This window comes from Protopterus annectens, chromosome 1.part2, assembly GCF_019279795.1.
Source record: "Protopterus annectens isolate FY-2018-M chromosome 1.part2, PAN1.0, whole genome shotgun sequence".
Lineage (NCBI taxonomy): Eukaryota > Metazoa > Chordata > Ceratodontiformes > Protopteridae > Protopterus > Protopterus annectens.
In genome coordinates this window covers 952,969,880-952,988,955 of record NC_056727.1, presented here as the reverse complement: position 1 = coordinate 952,988,955, position 19,076 = coordinate 952,969,880, and the positions used below count along the sequence as shown (strand labels likewise).

General features: G+C 39.1%; 1 protein-coding gene across 1 annotated transcript in view; it reads right to left on the bottom strand.

Annotated features, from left to right (window-relative positions):
• The window catches only part of LOC122792184 (microtubule-actin cross-linking factor 1-like), a gene marked incomplete in the record, with an annotated part of 3,579,694 nt that overhangs the window by 2,364,798 nt on the left and 1,195,820 nt on the right, over nt 1-19,076 (bottom strand). Inside the window, 4 exon segments of the mRNA XM_044059907.1 lie at nt 9,293-9,421; nt 13,081-13,375; nt 15,113-15,267; nt 15,518-15,611. Coding sequence (XP_043915842.1) covers nt 9,293-9,421; nt 13,081-13,375; nt 15,113-15,267; nt 15,518-15,611 — 673 coding nt within the window.

The following is a 19,076-nucleotide window of genomic DNA, read 5'->3' as shown; positions in this document are numbered from 1 at the left end:
ACAACTGTCTGTCCTGGCTGTATTAAACTTGTAAAGGTACATGCATACATACAGGTTTTCTAATAAAACTCATCCGTGCATGGTGAATAATCCCAACAGTGGCATATATTGAAGACTTGCTCACATGATTCTACTGGTAAGTACTCAGAGGTGATATCCAAGACTATTCCTGACCAGAATAGCACAACTAGTACAACTTTATTCTCCCCAGTCTCCTAAATCTTGGGCAAAAACTCGGGCTGACAATATGTCAACTCAGTGAACTATAACGTTTTCTAGTCAAATTTTTATTAACAAAATTATTAGGATCATACAATGTGCATATGCAAAACTTAATGCATCCAATTTTACACAATCAGTATGAAAGAATAAAGTTCAATTTCTCTACTACTTTATTTCACTTCACTTCACTCTTCTTTTATTTCAAACTCCACTGTACACTTCCCCCTAAAAATATCTTCCACACTCCTTACCAAAATGCTTCCTTTCATACTTTCCTGTGAATATTTTATGCACATTTTCTCCAACTACTTCACAACATTCCCTGTTCCCTTATCTCATATTTCCTTCAAGTTTGTTGCCACTATCCTTTTTCATATTTCCTTCAAGTTTGTTGCCACTATCCTTTTTCACACTATCACAGCCAGAAACAAATGCTGTACTCCCAACCGCCTTTCCTCATAGGTTCACAGGTGTGTACTAGGCTAATGACCAATGGAGACCTTTTAAGTCTAGCCATGCATCCCAAATCTGACAAGTTCTGGTACCATAGGTAGTGTAAGCAGGGGCTTGGGAGATTAAACATTTTCAAGCAGGGGTCTGGGAGATTATCCATTTACAGGTTGCCTGTGTCTGTTAGAGACAAAGGTGCCAACACAAGGGGCGAATTTTCACTTCCCCATCCACTTGTTCAATGAACTCTGCTTCATATGGATGGAGAGCCTGTTCTAGAGTAGGGTACACTCTGGGATACATAAAGCAGTATTGTACCCCAGGGACTACCCCTTCTTTGGAACAGTCTTCCCTATTCCTGTGTGTGTCTCTGTCTGCCTTCCTCACTCTAGCAGGTCCTAGTTATATCACAGGCAAGGTTTAAGTCTTTAAAAAGGTAATTTTGGTGTTGTTTGTTTTGTGTATATGCAGGAGGGTCATTAGACTTGGGTCCTAAGATGCTTTGCATGTCAGGCATAGAATTCCCCTCAACAGCCTGTAGAAGACAGAATACAGGGATAGGGCTCTGTGGTGGTCTGCATAGCACACTATTTATGCCCTGTATTCCTTTTAGTGAGGAAACACTCTGGATGTTCCAGTTGTTGGATGTGCCTGGTTAGATACACACCAAAGGAGGCAGTGATCTCAATGATAGGTGTGATGAGTGTCAAATACAGTGGGACAATGACCTCCTTGGACCGAGATGCCATACCTTTGTTTATAAGTTGTGCATCATGGAATGACTTCCTCACTACCACGGACAAATGATGGTCAAAGGCAAGATTATTGTCTACATATATCTCCATGTCCCTGACTACTGGGTCAACTTTTAGGTGTGAACTGTCAATATGATAGTTACCAGGGGGTGGTCTACTTCCCAAAGGATACTATGTATTTTCTTGGCATTTAGTTTTAGTCCATGATCCTGCCAGAAATTATTTGTCTGTGCCAGCCCATCTTAGAGAACACCAGTGTCAGTGGGAGATTTTATGACGGATCCTAATTGCAATCATCTGCAAATTTGGTCAGCCAGAGGCTGTAACATCTTACTGCAGAACCTGTATAAATCCATCCTACTGCTCTTCCACTCCGTACCAAACTCCTCTCTTCCCTCAATTATTTTTCTTAATATCTCCAACCATATGGTCTTCATCTTCTTCCAGATCTTGTCACCAATCTAGACTCCAAAAAATGCAGCACTATCCATTTTTCTATTCTGTACCTTAAACATAATTTATTCTCTACCGTCCCTACACTTTTTTTCAGTGCAATCAAGATCGCATTCCTGTATCCTGTACACTTGGGCTTTGGTTCTCATTTCACCACTTTTTAGCATTATCATTTCCTTTTCACCTTCCTCTCTTACTAACCTTATCCCTTCCTTCACTCTTCCATGCCTTCTAGATTATCCAGAATGCTTTTAGCTGTCACATCTTACTGCACAACTTGCATAAATCTACCCCTACCCCTTTCTCTTTTCAAACATTTGTCTATCTAAATTGTTTCTAATTTCTTATTTAAATATCTCCTTGCCACTTTCTCAGACAGTAAATACCGCATTACATTTAACATTAGTCCAACTAAACCTTAGTCTCTGTAGCATCTCACTTCTTATTTTAAACATTTTGCTCACACATGCACCTTTATTGCCCACTAAGTAATCCTTTCCCGTCTTCCTCTATTGCTCCAACAGCTCTTACTCATTTTTTCCAGGAAACCTCTCTTTTCAGAGTACAGACAGCAGACCACAAACGTTCTCATTCATTTCATCCACGTTATTCATACAGCTCCAATAAGGTAAGTCAGATATCCCCAGAAACAGTGGTATGTAAAAGAGTGCATTCCTTTAGGCTTTTTACACCTCTGATATACAAATTCAATTTCTCCAAATCTCTAACCTCAGAATTTCTACATTGCCATGTCTGTGTTATGTAATAATCAGTTTGTTCTGAGTAATTAATTTTATGCAGACTTCCATAAGAAGTTTGTGTTCTAAATGCAAACAGTGTGATTTATAAAAAGCATTTTTTCTACTCAAATTCTCTACCAGACTGTAGCAGATTTCTCTATCAGATTGTCTCCATGTAAACACGAGGACCAGGTACAGAACTGCTACTATGCATAGATTTATTTGCTAGAAAAAAATAATACTCAACATTCTTTTTCATTACTTGCTTTCTCTTAAAACCTGTTCATAGATCAACTAAGTTCTTAATCCAGTCATTCCTCCATGCAAGAATGAGAAAAGGCACATTTTTTTCTTTTGTCGTGCTCTTTTAACCAGACCTTTTTTTACATTACAGTGCCTACATTTCTTACAACTGAACAAGGAGAAAGAGAAAAGGGAGAAATAAAAATAAAACAAAAAAATAAACAGGAATACCTGTTTACAATAGTATCCTCAATACACTTAAAAACAAGAGAAAACTTTACAGCATGCAAAGAAAATCATACACTATAAACTTAGTACCATTAAGAAAAAGTTTGTTTTACTTGCGCTTAACATTCTCCCTCCTCTTCCCTCTCCCAAGTATTTTCCCGAACATTAATAACATGAAGTAGGACATATAGAGTCTCCCACAAGTCCAACAAAGTCCAAATAAAGCTCAATATTTCCAGACTTTCTTGTTCTGTCATATTTCACAAACATAATTATTGCTTTGTAATCCTACACTTGTCTATTTCCAAGTTATTGGTTTTATTCCGGTTCATCTCCCAAATCCTGTCACAGTTACATTTCCAATGTATGCTTCATTCTTCTGTTCACTTCTCATGCACCCTTCCCTTCTCTCCAGCATTTTCCGTTGAAACATTTGAAAAGGTTTCACTGTCTCAGTCTCTCTCTGTGGTCTTTATTACCCGAAGACCAAGCAGCAGAATCTCATTCTGTTTCACAGCTCACTTTTTTGTTGGACAAACTTTTGTATCTCCTCCTTAGCATGTACTTCATCAAAAAATGATGATGTCCCTCCACGGAAGAATATGTTGAAGACAGCTGGATACAGCAATTTGAATCTCACACCTGCTTCTCGACATTCCTTGAATAGTAGAATAAATTTACTCCAGTTCTGCCTGGTGCACAATAAGTAATCATTCTCCACAAACACTCTGCTGTATCCCACTTTTAGTACTTTTTTCTTCTACCACATTTTGTCAGAATCAACTCCTTCGACTGGTAGGATTGCATCTTCACTATTAAATGTGTAGGTTTGCTTTCTCATAGCTAGATTTGGAGCATACACACAATGTATCCTTTCAGCTAAACTCCTACTGTGGAATACCAGTCCAGTTGCTTATTTGTGTTTTCATAAAATTAATACAGTCTGTTCCTTCCAGCTTCTCTGGTACAGCTGAAAATCTCAGGTTTTCCCTATGTGCTCTGTCCTCTAATTCTGTTATTTTTTGAAACATCTCATACTCAGCTAGCCTTTTCTTCATTTCGACCTGCTCTGATTTTTGGATTTTTATCATCTTAACTGAATATCCATGCCTCTCCATTTTTTCCAGCCTTTTGTTGTTTGAGTTATAAAACTCCATCAGTGTTTCATTTACTTTAACCAGGTCTGACTGCAGTTGTCTTATACTTTCCTCTAGGTTACTGGAAGTCATGTCTAGAGCTTGCACTTCTTTTTGCTGAACAGCTGCAGTACCTCTTCCCAGTCAGTGTTTTTCCCCACCTTTTGTAGCTGATTTTCCCTCAGGTCCTCTGCATTTCTTTTTTCCTGGCATCCAGGCAGTGCGCTTACTAGCCAGTTACTGAAATTTACTCAAACACAAAAGTCTACTGGCCTTCTCTGCCGAGTTTCTGTTTTCACATTATGAAAGCTAGAATTAAGCTGTTACTCAATGTGCAGCCATCTTGGAAGTCAATTTATAAAATGCATCGATAAAGAACTTCATCCTCATTACAGCAAAATATAGAAACTGCCATAATAACTACCTGATGAACAGTTTCACGCACCTTCCACCATCCCTGTACATGTGGCCCAGTAATCCCTCTTCCCCACCAATTTCATCTCTCTCCTGTTGTACAACCCTTCTCACTGCCTCATTCATATCCAGTCTTCTCATTTATTCCCCTCTATTCCACCTCCCCAGCTCTCCTATCCCCTTATTCTTCAACTGTCTAAACAAACCTCTTTGTAACTTTTCTTGTATCCTCATCTCCTACTTCATTTAGTCTGCTGTTTTGTTAATTCCTTTCTAACTCTGGCATATTATTCTACTGCACCTTTCCTGCTAACACATTTTTCCAGCTAGTATAAAAACTTATTGCCACTGTTAAGGCACTAGTTAAATACCCCACTGCATTCATCCCTAGCTCTATACCAATTAAAAATATGCAATATTACCTGTCCCTTCTGACACCTGGGTTACGTTATTTAAAACCTTCCTAGTATCCTTTACACCTGGATGTCTTCTGCTTCTGGTTTTCTACACTAAGCATGTACCACAGTTAAACACATTGCTTCTGTATGTTTGTTACTTCAGCACATTCCTTTTTCTGTAAAATATAACACTGCTTGAATATTTCACATTTTATCAACTGAAAAGATTAACGTAATATATACTATAAAGGAACTTCTAGTTCCCTGGACTGAAAATAACAGCAGTTTAGTATTGCTTTCCCACAGTTTTTGGCTCTTTAATTTGATTCTCTGCTGGGGTACTTTCTCAGCACAGTTTGGATAGCTACCCTGTGCTTGCATGGATTTTTACTGGGGGCTCTATTTTCTTCCTATATTCCAAACATGCACTAAAGGACAAAGTACTGCTGTGCAAAATCTTACCATAGCAGTAGTTCTCCATCTCTTCACTGTTGCAGTATTCTTTACAATATGGATTTCCTGTCAAGGATAGCCCAACTTCTGGCCAGTATACCAAGGCCTTTAGATTTTATAGGCGCTGTACGTCATATGTATGCTCCCCGCATAAGGCGAAGGGCATAAAGGTGATGTATGGATGCAAATACTCAAAAGTGATTTGCCCCAGGAGGAAAATAATGCCCTCTGGGACAAGAGAGAGCATGTACATCCAAAAGGAAAAAAAGACAGAAAGATAGAGGAAGCAACGGCATCTTGACCAAGAGGGAAATAAAAGTACAGGAGCAAGAGCTAGGAAAGAGGAGGACTGAGGGAGGGACTGAATACTGCAACACTGAAGAGAAGAACAGCTACTGTTATGGTAAGATTTTACACAACTATACTATATATCCCCTCATATCACTGTAACAATATTCTTTACTTAAGGAAGACAACAAGAGCTAATAAGAAGGCTATGAGTAGGAAAGCACAGAAGAGCCATGTTTAGTGAAAGTATGAACAGTGGACTAAGTAGCAGCCTGAAAGATTGAACTGGTGTCCAGACACTAATAGAATGTGCCTTTACAAATGAAGACATCTGCCATGAAAGGAATAACAAAACAGAATGGCCTTAGATAGCCACAATGTGATGGTTTGCTTGGAAACAGCCAAACCAAAAATCCTGTGATGAAAAGAAAAAAAAAGTTGCTCAGACTTGTGAATTACCTTTGTTTTATCAAAATAATACCGGAGCTGTCTATGTAGATCCAAGGTATGAAGAGCCATCTCAATGTCAAACTGTGGAGAAGCAAAAAAGGAAGGAAGGAGAATACACTGATTAGGGAACAACTCATTAACCACCTTGGGCATAAAAGGAGGATTAGTTCAAAGAGACACCCTGTCTCTGTGAAAAACTGCAAAAGAAGGAAAAAACATGAGAGCCTCAAATTCAGACACAATACTGGCTGAAATAAGAGCTAACAGAAGGGCTGTCCTCAAAGTATAATGTTGCAAGGAAGCTGAACTAGCAATTCAAAGAGGCCCGAGTCGATTTTTCAAGTACAAAACTGAGGTTCTGAGAAGGTGGAATAGGGTTTTTGGGAAGCCTGATATGAAGGACGCCTTTAAGAAACTGCTTGGTCTCAAATCAGGAGGCCAAAGAAGGATTCAAGGGCAGACGAGCAGAAATTGCTGAAAGGTGAGAATTAACTGAAGAATACATTTAACCCAGCATGAGGAAGATCACACAAATAAGAGAGAACCAGACGAACCCCAGCAATAGGAGATTCTGATGAAGAGAGGGGCACCAGAAAGAAAATCTTTTCCATCTGGACATGTGTGATTTTCTGGTAGTGGGTTTCCTGGCTTCCTGCAAAACCCAGAGCATGTCCTCAGAAAAGAGGTGCCTAAAAAGAATCAAAAGCCCTATCACCCTCGGTGTCATTTGAAGAGTTAGCAAGTGAGGATAGATAAGAAATCCCTTGTTGTGTGTGAGATCATCCATCTGGTGAGGTAACTTGTGGTGATTGCCCCTGACCAAGTGACAAAGAAGAGAGAACCAATGCTGTCTGGGCCAAAAGGGAGCTGCCAGTAAGATTTTGGAAGAGTTCTGCCTGATTTTGTGCAGAATTAAAGGCAAAAAAGGAAGGGGGGAAGGCATACAGAAATATTCTCTTCCAAGTAAAAAACAAAGTGTCCACTTTCCAAAACAGGTGACACTATATTCTTGAAAAGAATTGGGGAAGTTGTCTGTTCAGAGGGGATGCAAAAATATCTACCTGAGGAATACCCCACCGATGGACTACTTCCATTAACACATCTGTGTGAAGCATCACTTAATAGTTGACAGCTAGATCCCAGACCTGAAAAGCTAATCTGCAAAGGAGATAGAACCTCATATCCCCCTGCTTATTGATGTACCACATCACAGTGGTACTGCCTGTGAAGATTCTGAGGGGGTTGTGATGGAAAAGTGAATGAAAAGCTTGCAGAGCCAAAAGCGGAGCTCTCAACTATGATCTGACCTCTGATAAGGATGCCAGAGACCCTGGGCCTTTAGAAGGCAAGCCCCCCACACCAAGTATGAGGCATCAGTGAACAGTTCCTGAGAAGGAATTGGAATTTTACAGGGAAAGCCCTGGATTGCGAGAGATGTTGAATCTAACAGTGAAGCTTGAGTCTATCAATCCACAACAGTCTCCATTTAACAGACTCAGTCTGCCACATCACCACTACATCTGGCAGAACCAATCTCCACTATCCTACTAACACTAGGGCAAAGCTTTATGTATTTATGTATACTAACAAGAAGGCTATAAAAAATTTGCCACATTTTGCTTCTGCTCCACGTTCCTGGATACATCTACTATCAAAGTCTTGTACATAACATCTGGAAAGCTCCTTCTTACCTACAACCTACTTGTATACTATCACATTAATGTCTTTACTAAACTCACCCCTTCTTTTTTATAAAATGTAATTCAAATCCATAGCTCCCAGCACTTTCATGTTTTTCTTTATCTGCTGCATCACCTCCCTTCCTTATTGCTTCAGCACCTGAGCCTTCTGCTCATCACCCTCCTTATTAAAAAAAAATTAAAAAATCTAGGCGTTTCCCCCTCTGCTTATTGACCATCAAAAGTGTCCTCCTAATGGACTCAAGCCCATTTGTTTCCTACTGTTGGGGAGTCCCTAAATCAGTAGCGTAAGAGTTGTCCAGAGGGCTGATATACTGGCAAACTTCAGTGTGGTTTGTGCTCTTGCTGGCATTCTAGCTATAAGGGAATGCATTATACACCTCTGTCCAATCATGAATGTTCCCCCACATGCACTGCCAAGGGCCTCTACCGCCGGCTTGGGATATCACATCCACATCCTCCTTGCTGTGGCTATTTGCATCAGCACATGTTTCTACCCTCCAGAAGAGGCTATCTCAACTCAGCAAACAAACTTACAGTCTGAAGATTCAAATTACCAACAGCTGTGTAGTTCACCAAACCGGTTATACAGCCAGCCCATCTCCTCTCTCAAGCTCTCAAACTATCTTTTCAATTTTCCTTCTCTCTCTCTCTAAACTTGGTCTTAATTTTACCCTCTGCACATCTCACTTAACTTTGTGGGCCCTCTTTCTTTCTATTGTTCCAACTCTTCCTCAGAGGCCTTACTTGTTAATCATGGTCACTGATAACTAGGAAGAAGAGAAAATAATCTAACTTTTGGTCAAAACTTTCCATTCTTTGCCTGCAAGCTCTAACTACATCCAAATTCCCTCTCCACTTGTTGAAGGGTTGAACACACAATGAATAATGACAGAGACCATCCCCAGATGAAATCACTTTTAACTCCAGCTTCTACAATCTTCCAGCTTCACTACAGCTCCCTCTACTGAACATACCACAACTTATTTGCCAAAAACAGTGGGCAAAGACAAAATAATGTGAGGTGGGGGAATGTTTAAATGTTAGTCAAATTCATTTTTTAAAAAAAGTTAATAGAACAGTTTTTCTATCAACAGGCATTTTTTTTTTGAAGAATCAAGTACACAACTCTAACGCAGGCATTACTACCTGCAAACCTCAATGATTTTCAAGGAAATCCAAAATACAATGAGTGACCGAGCAAAACTATGAGGGAAAATCAGTGTTATTCACTAAAACCAGGGACAGTTGAGGTACTAAACCATAACTTAGGGCATAAGACGTAATGATTTATTTTCAAAACTTAATGGTTTAAAAGCTTGCTGAATACATTTTGACAGAGGAAAAAAAATTGCAGCTTACCTCATACATCCTTGCTTCCTTGAGACTAGATTCTAGCTGTTCTACAGAATTATGTACAGACTGATGGGTCTCATGCTGTGCTTCTACGCTTGGAAGGTCACTGCCCCATTCTGCTTGTTCCAGTTTCATCTGTATGAATAGATATACAAAGTAAACAGCAAGTGACAAATAGCACATTTTTTTGCTTCTCTGCACCATCACTGTAGATGTTAACAGCCTCACTGTGTACAGAGGTACCATTCCCAGCTACAGTATGCAGTCATATATCACATTTTACAATATCACCATCGGCAGCAAATAACCAGCATTCAGTTTTACATACTCTTGCAAACGTGTCTAAAACTAAACTTTACTTGCTTAAAGCAGTTAGGTGACTATATCCATTATGTAAAGAAAATCCATAAATGGACAAAAATTGTTTGTGCACATCCCAAATGACCTGTATGGCACAAATTAATCAATAAACTCAAGTCCTGGAATGAATTATTTAACAAACAGAACTAACATCTTTTTTTTTCAAATAAAGCTTTGAAACAGCACATCAAAAACACTGCTTCATAATTCTTGCATTGAACTAATCTGCTTACAAATTTAAAACCCACCAATCACTGCCATTGTCTTATACTTAACATACTGCTTGGAAATGTTCTTAAACTGACAAAATGAGAAAATATCACAGAAGTATGCCTGAGTGGGTTCTGACTACAATTAAGAAGTCTACCACCTTCAAAAAGTGCAATGCAGTAATGATAAAACTAAAAAAAAAAAAATCAAAACAAAAAATAGCACAACTCTCTGATAGGCATCATTTTGCACGTGCCAGGAAATGAGCAGAAATTTATAGCAATAACAACCGCAACTGACTGCATTACCTTAAAATATTACGATTTCAGTGAAAGTACATTTTTTAAGGTTTATAAAACATGGTATATAAACACACATGCAAGTGGTGACATCAGTTATCTTCAAGAGGGTCCTCTGCAGTTAACAGCTGAAATGTGTTTAGTACATTTTTTCAGTCTCTAGGTCATTCTGTGCTCATATGCATGGATGCATGCTCCAGAATTCTGCTTCAGGGAACTTTAGCAAGCATAACTACTAGACAAATAAAGAATGATATAATAAACTAGACAAACCTGCAGGACCATTTGTCAGCAAGATTGCTAGAAGCAATTTAAAACCAAGGGGAAGATGGGGGTGGGTGTTGGCACCCCCCCCCCAAAGAACATGAATTGGGATGGTGAGGACTTGCATATCTAGTATATGATGAATTATATCTGTTAAATCTTTCATTGAAGGTCCCTATGAAGTAGAGAATGGATATGAAGAATGCCACACAACACCAAAATAACTCTCGGGGAGGTCAGAGCCAGAAGGTTCAGAAAGGAAAACACAGAGAAAAAAATTCCTAAGCTCTGAAGTGCCAAATAAGCCCCACTAATAAAACCGTTGTCCAAGCACTAACATTTGCAAATATGCAAGCACCACAAATGTTTACTGTTGATACCGCCTAGAAACAGACAATGGAAGCACCTGCTGTACTCCAAATGGAGTGGCATTTGACTGTGCTGACCACACAGTGGTTAGGCACTAAACAATGAAATGATATTGCAGTTAGCAATCATTTCAGGTAAGGTTTGCTTGGCTACAACTATTATGCCCTTCATACCCAGAGCGAAAAAAAAAAAAGATAACAGCTGATCCATCTTCCTAACCTCATGCACCTTCTTCAGGGAAAATCTGAGTTGCGATGCACATCAAGAGGGCACCCCCCTCCCTTCAGTAAGATAACAGGTGGTGAAAGGACTGGTGCAAGAAAATCTCTGAAAGGCTTCTTGCAGGAAATGTGTAGTAGACATAACAGAGTAGTCCTTGTGAAACACCGCTGAACGTTCTCTGCAAATCCAGATCAGGTGGCTCCAAGTTTGGATGGATGGAGGTAGCAGCCACCAACAACTGTCTCCAATGTTGTCGAGAGGCTAGCTAATGCATTTGCTAAATGAAGATGGACTTTAAAACTATAGTGTAATTAAAGGACAGAGAAATATGGGAGAAAAGTGACAAATATTTAGGAATGGTAGAAGTTAAAAAGCTGCAGAGGAAGAAGAGAGACTTACAGAGTCAAGATGAGGAGCAGTTGCAGTGTGCTAACAGAAAGATAAGTGACTCTTCAGGAAAATATGCACGAGTTTAGAAAAGTAACTGTTTAACAACTGATTTTTGATAATAATCCCAGAATACATAAAATCTTACCAAAAAGGCTTTTAAGCAACAGAAAATAGAAAGAGCTGTGGCAAAACTAAGGGACCCTATGACAACAAGATTAATTAGTAATCATGAAGAAATAATTGAGATATTTCAACAATAATGTGAAAATCTATATAGAGCAGAGGAGTAAGGAAATCAGGAAGAAACATATCCAGAAACCATTTTTTAGTAACTTTAGACAGTCCAAAGCTTTGCAAACAGGAAGGTTTATTTATCTGTGTCTGTATTTATGTTTGTTTAGTGCACTGATCAACAACTGACCATTTTCCGATACAGCACAAGTGAAGTAGTTCACAGTTCCCCAGTTATTGACATCAGGCAGAGATGGGTGTGAATCTAATCCCCCTGATAAGAGAATACAGGCAAGGAGAAAGAAATAACGGGAGGGATAAGTGAAAGACCAGCTCTGGTGGAATTTTAGTTAAAACAGTAATAAATAACTAAAAATGAAAAAGAAACGGTCACAGTGCAGCAAAAGCACAAACCAACATATATATAAACTATTTATTTGAAGAGCTTTTTGTGTGCTCAATATACACACTTCTTCAGAAGGTTTCTGAAGAAGTGTGTATACTGAGCACACGAAAAGCGCTTCAAATAAAGTTTATATATACACTGGTTTGTGCTTTTGCCGCACTGTGACCGTTTCTTTTTCATTTTTAGGAATTTTAGCTAAATCTAGAAAAAAAGCTTTAAAAATGATAATTATTAGGTCATGCAAAATATTGCTTAATTATAATAATCACAGCAGGTTTGAAAAGACTGAGAAGAGGGACTGGAAAGACACTTTACAAGGGAAAATGGAAAACATGTATGACTCCTAAGTATCCAAGTACAGAAGGTTTAAGATTTTTGCTTGGAGGTGTTCTCAAACTGTCTTCAGGGGATTTTTTTTTCTCAGGTAGTCAGCAAATGATGGAGGCTTGATAGGAAGATGGAGGAAGTACCAAACAAACAATAGTGTTAAGACCTAACTTTTCCAGCTTCTGAACAAAGGTTGCAAGAACAAAAACATGAACCTTCCACTACCAGCACATTTTGACTATGTTCAGACAAAAGGAATGAGTAAAATCTACTTTTTAGGGAAAGATCAATTATATTTTTGCCTAGGCTATATTATCTAGTAATCTCTGTTTCAAATAATATACTTAAATGTGTTTAATGTCATCTCTATGAACTGCAACTTGTGAATACTTTATTAGCAATGTTCTTTTTCGGCTTGTATTAGCTGCCCAAATATTTACACCTTGTATGTAGTTTATATGTCTTTCTTATAAATTAAGCTTTGTAATAACTAACAGTAACCATAGTATGTCAATCTGGCGCTTTTCTCCCCGGGCCTCTGCTGAAAATCTGATATCATCCTAGATGGACTTTACCGGTAAACAAATGTCAAATAAATAAAACTAAAATGAAAACCAACACTTAAAGACAAGATGCTGACTATTTTTCAAAGTACTCATGTTCCTAGGTAAACAAACACAATCTTAAGTAAATCTGCTGAAAATAGAAACACTAACCTGTGTCTCCTCCACCCAGGCAAGAAGTTCGTAGACAAAGCGCAGGTTGCCCTCATCTTCAGTCGATGAAAGCGCCACAAGCTCAGCCCTAGTCATGGGTTTCCTAAACCAGAGTGTTGAGGAAGAGGATGTAGTGGTGGTAGTGGGCAATGTACCCAGGCTTCGTTCTGTCCGGTACTCAGAACTAATTAGATTGGACGGTCTCAGCAGTTCAGAGTTCGAAAAATGTCCCTTTCTGTACAAGTTACTGCATTCGAGTCTCAGCGGCAGCAGCTCATCCTGAAGTCGCCCAATTCTGGAACGCAAACAAAGGTAATAGTTAATAGGCCTCTGTATCACAGCATAACCTCTTTACTTATGAAAGTCGTCAAATTCTGGAATGCAAACAAAAGTAATAGTTAATAGGCCCCTGTATCACACCATAACCTCTTCACTTATGAAAGTTAAAATAATAAGGTCCTCTGCATAGTCATTACAGTGTATGACAGTCTGTACTCCTCTTTGACGCATCACAGAGAAAACAAAACTGGTCTGAAATGTCATCCACTTTAGACACCCTTTCTACCTTCCATTCAGTGCCTTTTAATCAAGTTTCTTTACATAACCTACCTTCACCTTTTTTTTTTTGGTCAGTAAGATGAACCCAGTAGCCTCCTTTCCTGCACCCAAATGACCCCATTTGTTCTCCCACAGGGCTAAAGACCCTCAGCCCACTTGTAACTCAGAGGAGGTGAGAGTCAAGAATTAGGGAGTGGGCTAGTATGCATATCCTTTGGACGGCCCTACCTACAATCCCCCCTGAGCAGCATGTGAGCTGCCTCAGAAGGTAAATGCATGCTTCTGCACACGTGCAACCTTTTGACCAAGCAGCACACTGCTTGCAGCATGGACATGCAATGCTCTTCAGTGTTCAGGCAATACACCTGCATTTCAGCAGGTATCACACCAATGCAGTAAGCCAAGCTCACTCCCCCAGGATGGGCAAACCAGCACTAGCTTCTCATATCCATCCTCCCCCACCTGGTCCCTTCAGTATCTGTGCCATTAGTCAAACAAAAAGCATTGGAATGCAACCAGGGCTTTATACTTCTGTGGCACAGGAAGAGGTTCCCCCTTACTACTTTTGTGCATTTGCTTTGAATACTTTCTAGAACCCTAGTTTTCTTTCATTTACATGGCAACCAGAACTGGATTCAGTAGCCCCAGAGCAGTGTCACTAGTTCTGGTCTTCCTTTATTTTTAATAAAGGAAAGGATGCTTTTATTATCTCTACAGTCCATCATCCTCCTGACCCTTGCAACTATCTTTCTGTACTGCACCAAGTGACTCAGAGTGGTACAGATGTGTGACCATTATCATTTAGCCTTCACCTCCTCAGTCACAAGTGGAATAACCTCCATCTTATCTACCTCCCCTTCATCTGTCATTTCAAAATGAATAACTTTGCAGTTTTTTCATTAAACCTCATCTGCCAGTCATTTGTGCCCACTGGTCTTGATACACCAGGTCTCACTTTCTGAGGTCCAATGTTAGATTATTTGCAATATCTGTCCCCTAAAAAAGGCTCAAAGTCTACTCCTCATTAAGGTGTTTATATATTTTATATATATATATATATATATATATATATATATATATATATATATATATATATATATATGATGTCTTTACATACACACACACACACACACACACACACACACACACACACACACGTATATATAGTTTACATAAGCATGCATGCATACATAATCTCCCTCTCTCCACTAGCATCTAGTTTAAACATGCATGCTTTCCCCTTACTGCCCAAAAAGTTGCACCTTGGTGTCCAAATATCAAACTACAGTATCTAAATTCAAGTCTGTATCTTAGAAAAGCTGTAATTGTGAAATATGCTTATGGTATAAATATGCTAAACAATGTGTGCACTAGTTCAGTGCTGAATGACTACTGCCATATACTATACACTATGCCTCACTCTATACCCTTAGCCAAGTTAGACACTGCTCCATACTGAAGCAGTAAGACTGACCTGAAGGCTAGCTGGTCCACCTGGTAGTACTTCTCATCTCGCAGTATCTGAAGGTCAACTTGAAGCTGGCGGATTAGCCCCTCACATTCCTGCAGGTACATAACCACTTCTGTTTCATACTGAACTGGTTGCCCAGATTCCAGCTGGGCAGCATCCTGAGAAGATAAAAAAATTCAGTATAAATGATGTGGCTTTCAGTAAGGCTTCTCCAGTCTGTACAGGGTGATTATATACTCCACTGTATGCAACAAATGATACAGCAAAGTGAACCATAGTATATCAGCTTTTACTTAGTCATGCAGAAATATTTTCCAAGTATTCCATAGTGGCAATCAGAAGAAAAAAGTAAAGTAGGTTCAACATTTGTAATTACAGAAATAACAAATTTAGACAGTGGGAACTTACAGCTTGAAGGGTATTACGAGCCACAGTCATCTTCTCTTCACAGCTCAAGGCACCATTCTGAATTTTGTTGGCTATCTGCAGCAAGAGTTCCAGCCTACAATAGTGAGTAAATAGTCAAGTGAGCAACTTACTCCAATTAAACTGAATATTTAATCAATACTACCAACAGATAGTTTTCCATTATTACAGTTGAAGACGTTAAAGTTGAGTACAACTGAAGTCTACAGGGATAAACACAAATAAACCAGTGTTTTCCTTTACCATAACAAAAGATGCATCACAAGAGGGCCATCCACAGTAACTTGTAATTATAAGCACAATGAATGTTTGGTGCCTAGAACTTCATAGTGTTTTTTTGTCACGATATAAGTATTTCTCCCATATATGCAACAAAATCTAGAGGATTTAGGATTTTTGCTTGGAAAACGTTATATAGGTATGTTTATATCCCGTGTAGAATCCAGAGAATTTTTCCTCAGGCAGACAGCAAATGTTGGAGGTGTGATGGGGAAGAAAAAGGTAATTGGCAACATATTTTCTGGAAGTATGAGTTGGCAGACTTTAAAGATTCCCTGCAGACTACTCTATTAGAGATACTGGGTGAGCAAATTGGTGCATCTAGGGAAATGATTCTTCTGAGGTCTGATACAGAATCAGAATTGCCTAGACATAGTAAGACCTTGCTGAGTCTAATTATGTTGTCTGCCAAAAAAGGAATACTAGAAAATGTAAATCGAAGTCTAAACCAACTGTACTAGAAGTAATGAATATATTAACAGAAATAAAACAACTTGAATTGGGATCTTTATAAAAGGGTAGGAGCAAATTACAGAGAAAAAATGGGAATAGTGGGAACAATACATACAGGAGAGGAATGAGGTTTAAAAGAAGACAGGATTTAAATGAGCTATGTAATATTTGACAATGATTAGGTAGATTATAAATGATGTATAATGTTGGCAACTAATATTATGTCAATATGGTTTGTTTTCATTTATATAAATGCATGATTGCCTATGTGTTAAGTGATAATTTAATACAGATGTTTCTTGAGTTTTTTTGTCACAGTCTCACGATACTGCTGCTGTCTTCCAAGCTCTCAAGTTTTTATTGATGCACTGTGTTCGCTTCTTTCAGGATGAGAGTGTCACACATCTTTCAGACAGAAAGAGCCAAGATTCTGTAGGACAGAGGTGCTTGGCCATTGCTTGTCTTGGCATAGGGAGAAAAGGACATAGAACTGACTTGTCCATATCCTTGGTATGAGGACAGAAAGGAGGTATATTTTACAGAGGACAGCCCTCATAGTACAGATCTATTGTTATTTTGAGAGAGAACTTTTTATCTGATATTTCACCCATCCTTGAGACGTTGTAGTACTAAGTCCTCAGTCCTCTACTTGTCTTAGGAAAAAAGAAAACATACTTTTAGTAACATCAGCCCCACAGGAAAAGCATGCCCTAAAAAGCAATATGTTGCTTGCAGTCAGTAGCAGAAGTGTTCATAGTTATTTCATGTAGCTGCTGAACAAATTTCATCTACTGACACATACCTAGGAAAAGTGGCTGATGTGGCCACCACTCTTGTGGGCTGCACGTTTGGGACTGGCAGAAGCTGAAGCACCAGTGACATATAATAAAACCTGATAAGGTTGAAATCCTCCATGAAAGGGTAATCTTGGATTCCTGCATATACATTTCCTCTGTAGAGCAAAATAAATGAACTGAATACATCTTTCTAAATTTCTTGATTTTGCTGATGTAGAATATTAGTATCCACTGCACAGCCATGCATTGCAACAGGTTTCCTTTATACTGAATTTGGAAAAAATATGGGAGCATAAATAACTTGAAATATGTTGGTTTCCTTAGTTACTTTAGGCAGCAAGAATGGATCAATGAGAGGTGCAGCCTTACCCTTCTGATAAGGCTGACACAGATGCAACAAAAAATAGAACTATGCCGAATTCTGAAGTCTGATTTAAGTTGTATACATATGAAAGCACTTAATCATAATAAAATACACTTCTTGGATTATCCTACTGAATTTTCTCTTGTCAGCATGGTTCTGTTTTTGTATTTCCTGGATAACACACTCAGTTGTGGAAAAAACATTTGCTGCCTCTTCTTTTATAGCTGTAACAAAAGCAGAGTATTTCGAGAAACTTAAGATCCACTGACTTGACAGGTTCAAAGGATGCCCTGATCCAAGGACAAGTTCCACAGTCTGATGGCCTCCCTGCACACTGGAAAGGAATGGGTTCCACCATTCTTGTTGATATAACATGCTACAAACATATTTTCTTGTGTAGAGAGCTAAAGGACCCTTGGGTAACAAAGCATGAACATTTTTAGAACCAGCAAGACTGTTCTGAGCTCAGAAACACTGAAATGCATGCGGGATTCCTAAAGGGGCTCGAAGCACTGTATGTTTTAGCTTCCTCCTACAGATGCAACTATTTTGACTATGTGACAGGGCTAAGGGCTCTTAAAGGGATTGCTTATTACTGGGTTGGGAGCACAGAGCCACCACTGTAGGCACTGCACCAAAATGCCAAGGTACTCCTATGGAAAGTGTCTGTTCATATCAGTATTATTGAAGTGCAAGGACACACTATATTTACCTTCATGTGCAGCCAAGCTTGTGGAAAAATGACAACTGAGGCTGCCATATGACCTGAGCACATGGTCTGCTGAGCTTTCCTACAATAGCCAAAATGCCACACTGCCAACTGCAAGCTCATGACTTTGTTCCAGTCCAGAAATGTTCCACAATGCATATTATACGACACTTCAGAAAGGTTATCCACTGGATAGGGGTAACTCTGACTTAAGTATATTGATGGTTATGCCCTCGAGATGGAATAACATAGTCAAAGACAATGCCTGCTCTGTTTGCAGACTCCTGGAAAGTACAAACAAGAGCTAATTGCCCAGATAAGAAAACAATTTCACTTCCTGTTGTCTCTGGTGAAACACTACAACTGTCATACAGTTGGTAGACACCCTGGGGGCTGTGATGAGAACAAATGGTAGGCATATTAACTGATACTGATGGTCTGCTACCCAGAAGCAGAGCAATCTTCCTCAGTTCCTTAAAAATCTTTATGTAGATATCCATGTCTTGGACACCTAAATAGTGCATTCAAGTATCCACTTGATAAGCAGGGGAGGATCACCTTTACATAGACTATGCAGAATTTTTTCTTTATTTTGAATGTGTTTAGCTACTGAGATCCAAAACAGGAATGAGGTTCTAAGTCCTTTATAACAACAAAAAGAACCTTGAGTTATAGCCATGGTCACTCTGATCTGGTCTGATGAGAGCTGTTGGGACAGCACTATGCTTAGGAGAGTTGCTAACTTCTGCCTTGTCTAAGCTTTCTGATGGAACTCCCTTGAAGGCCGGTGAACTCACAGGGGTCTGACATGGGAATTTATGACCAGACTATTTAATTCTTGTGGGGCAAAGCATTCTGTTTGACTTATGGGACATTGGGGTTGATATCTGGTGGTGACTTTCACTATGGGTCAACATGGTTAAGGTAATTTGGACTCCT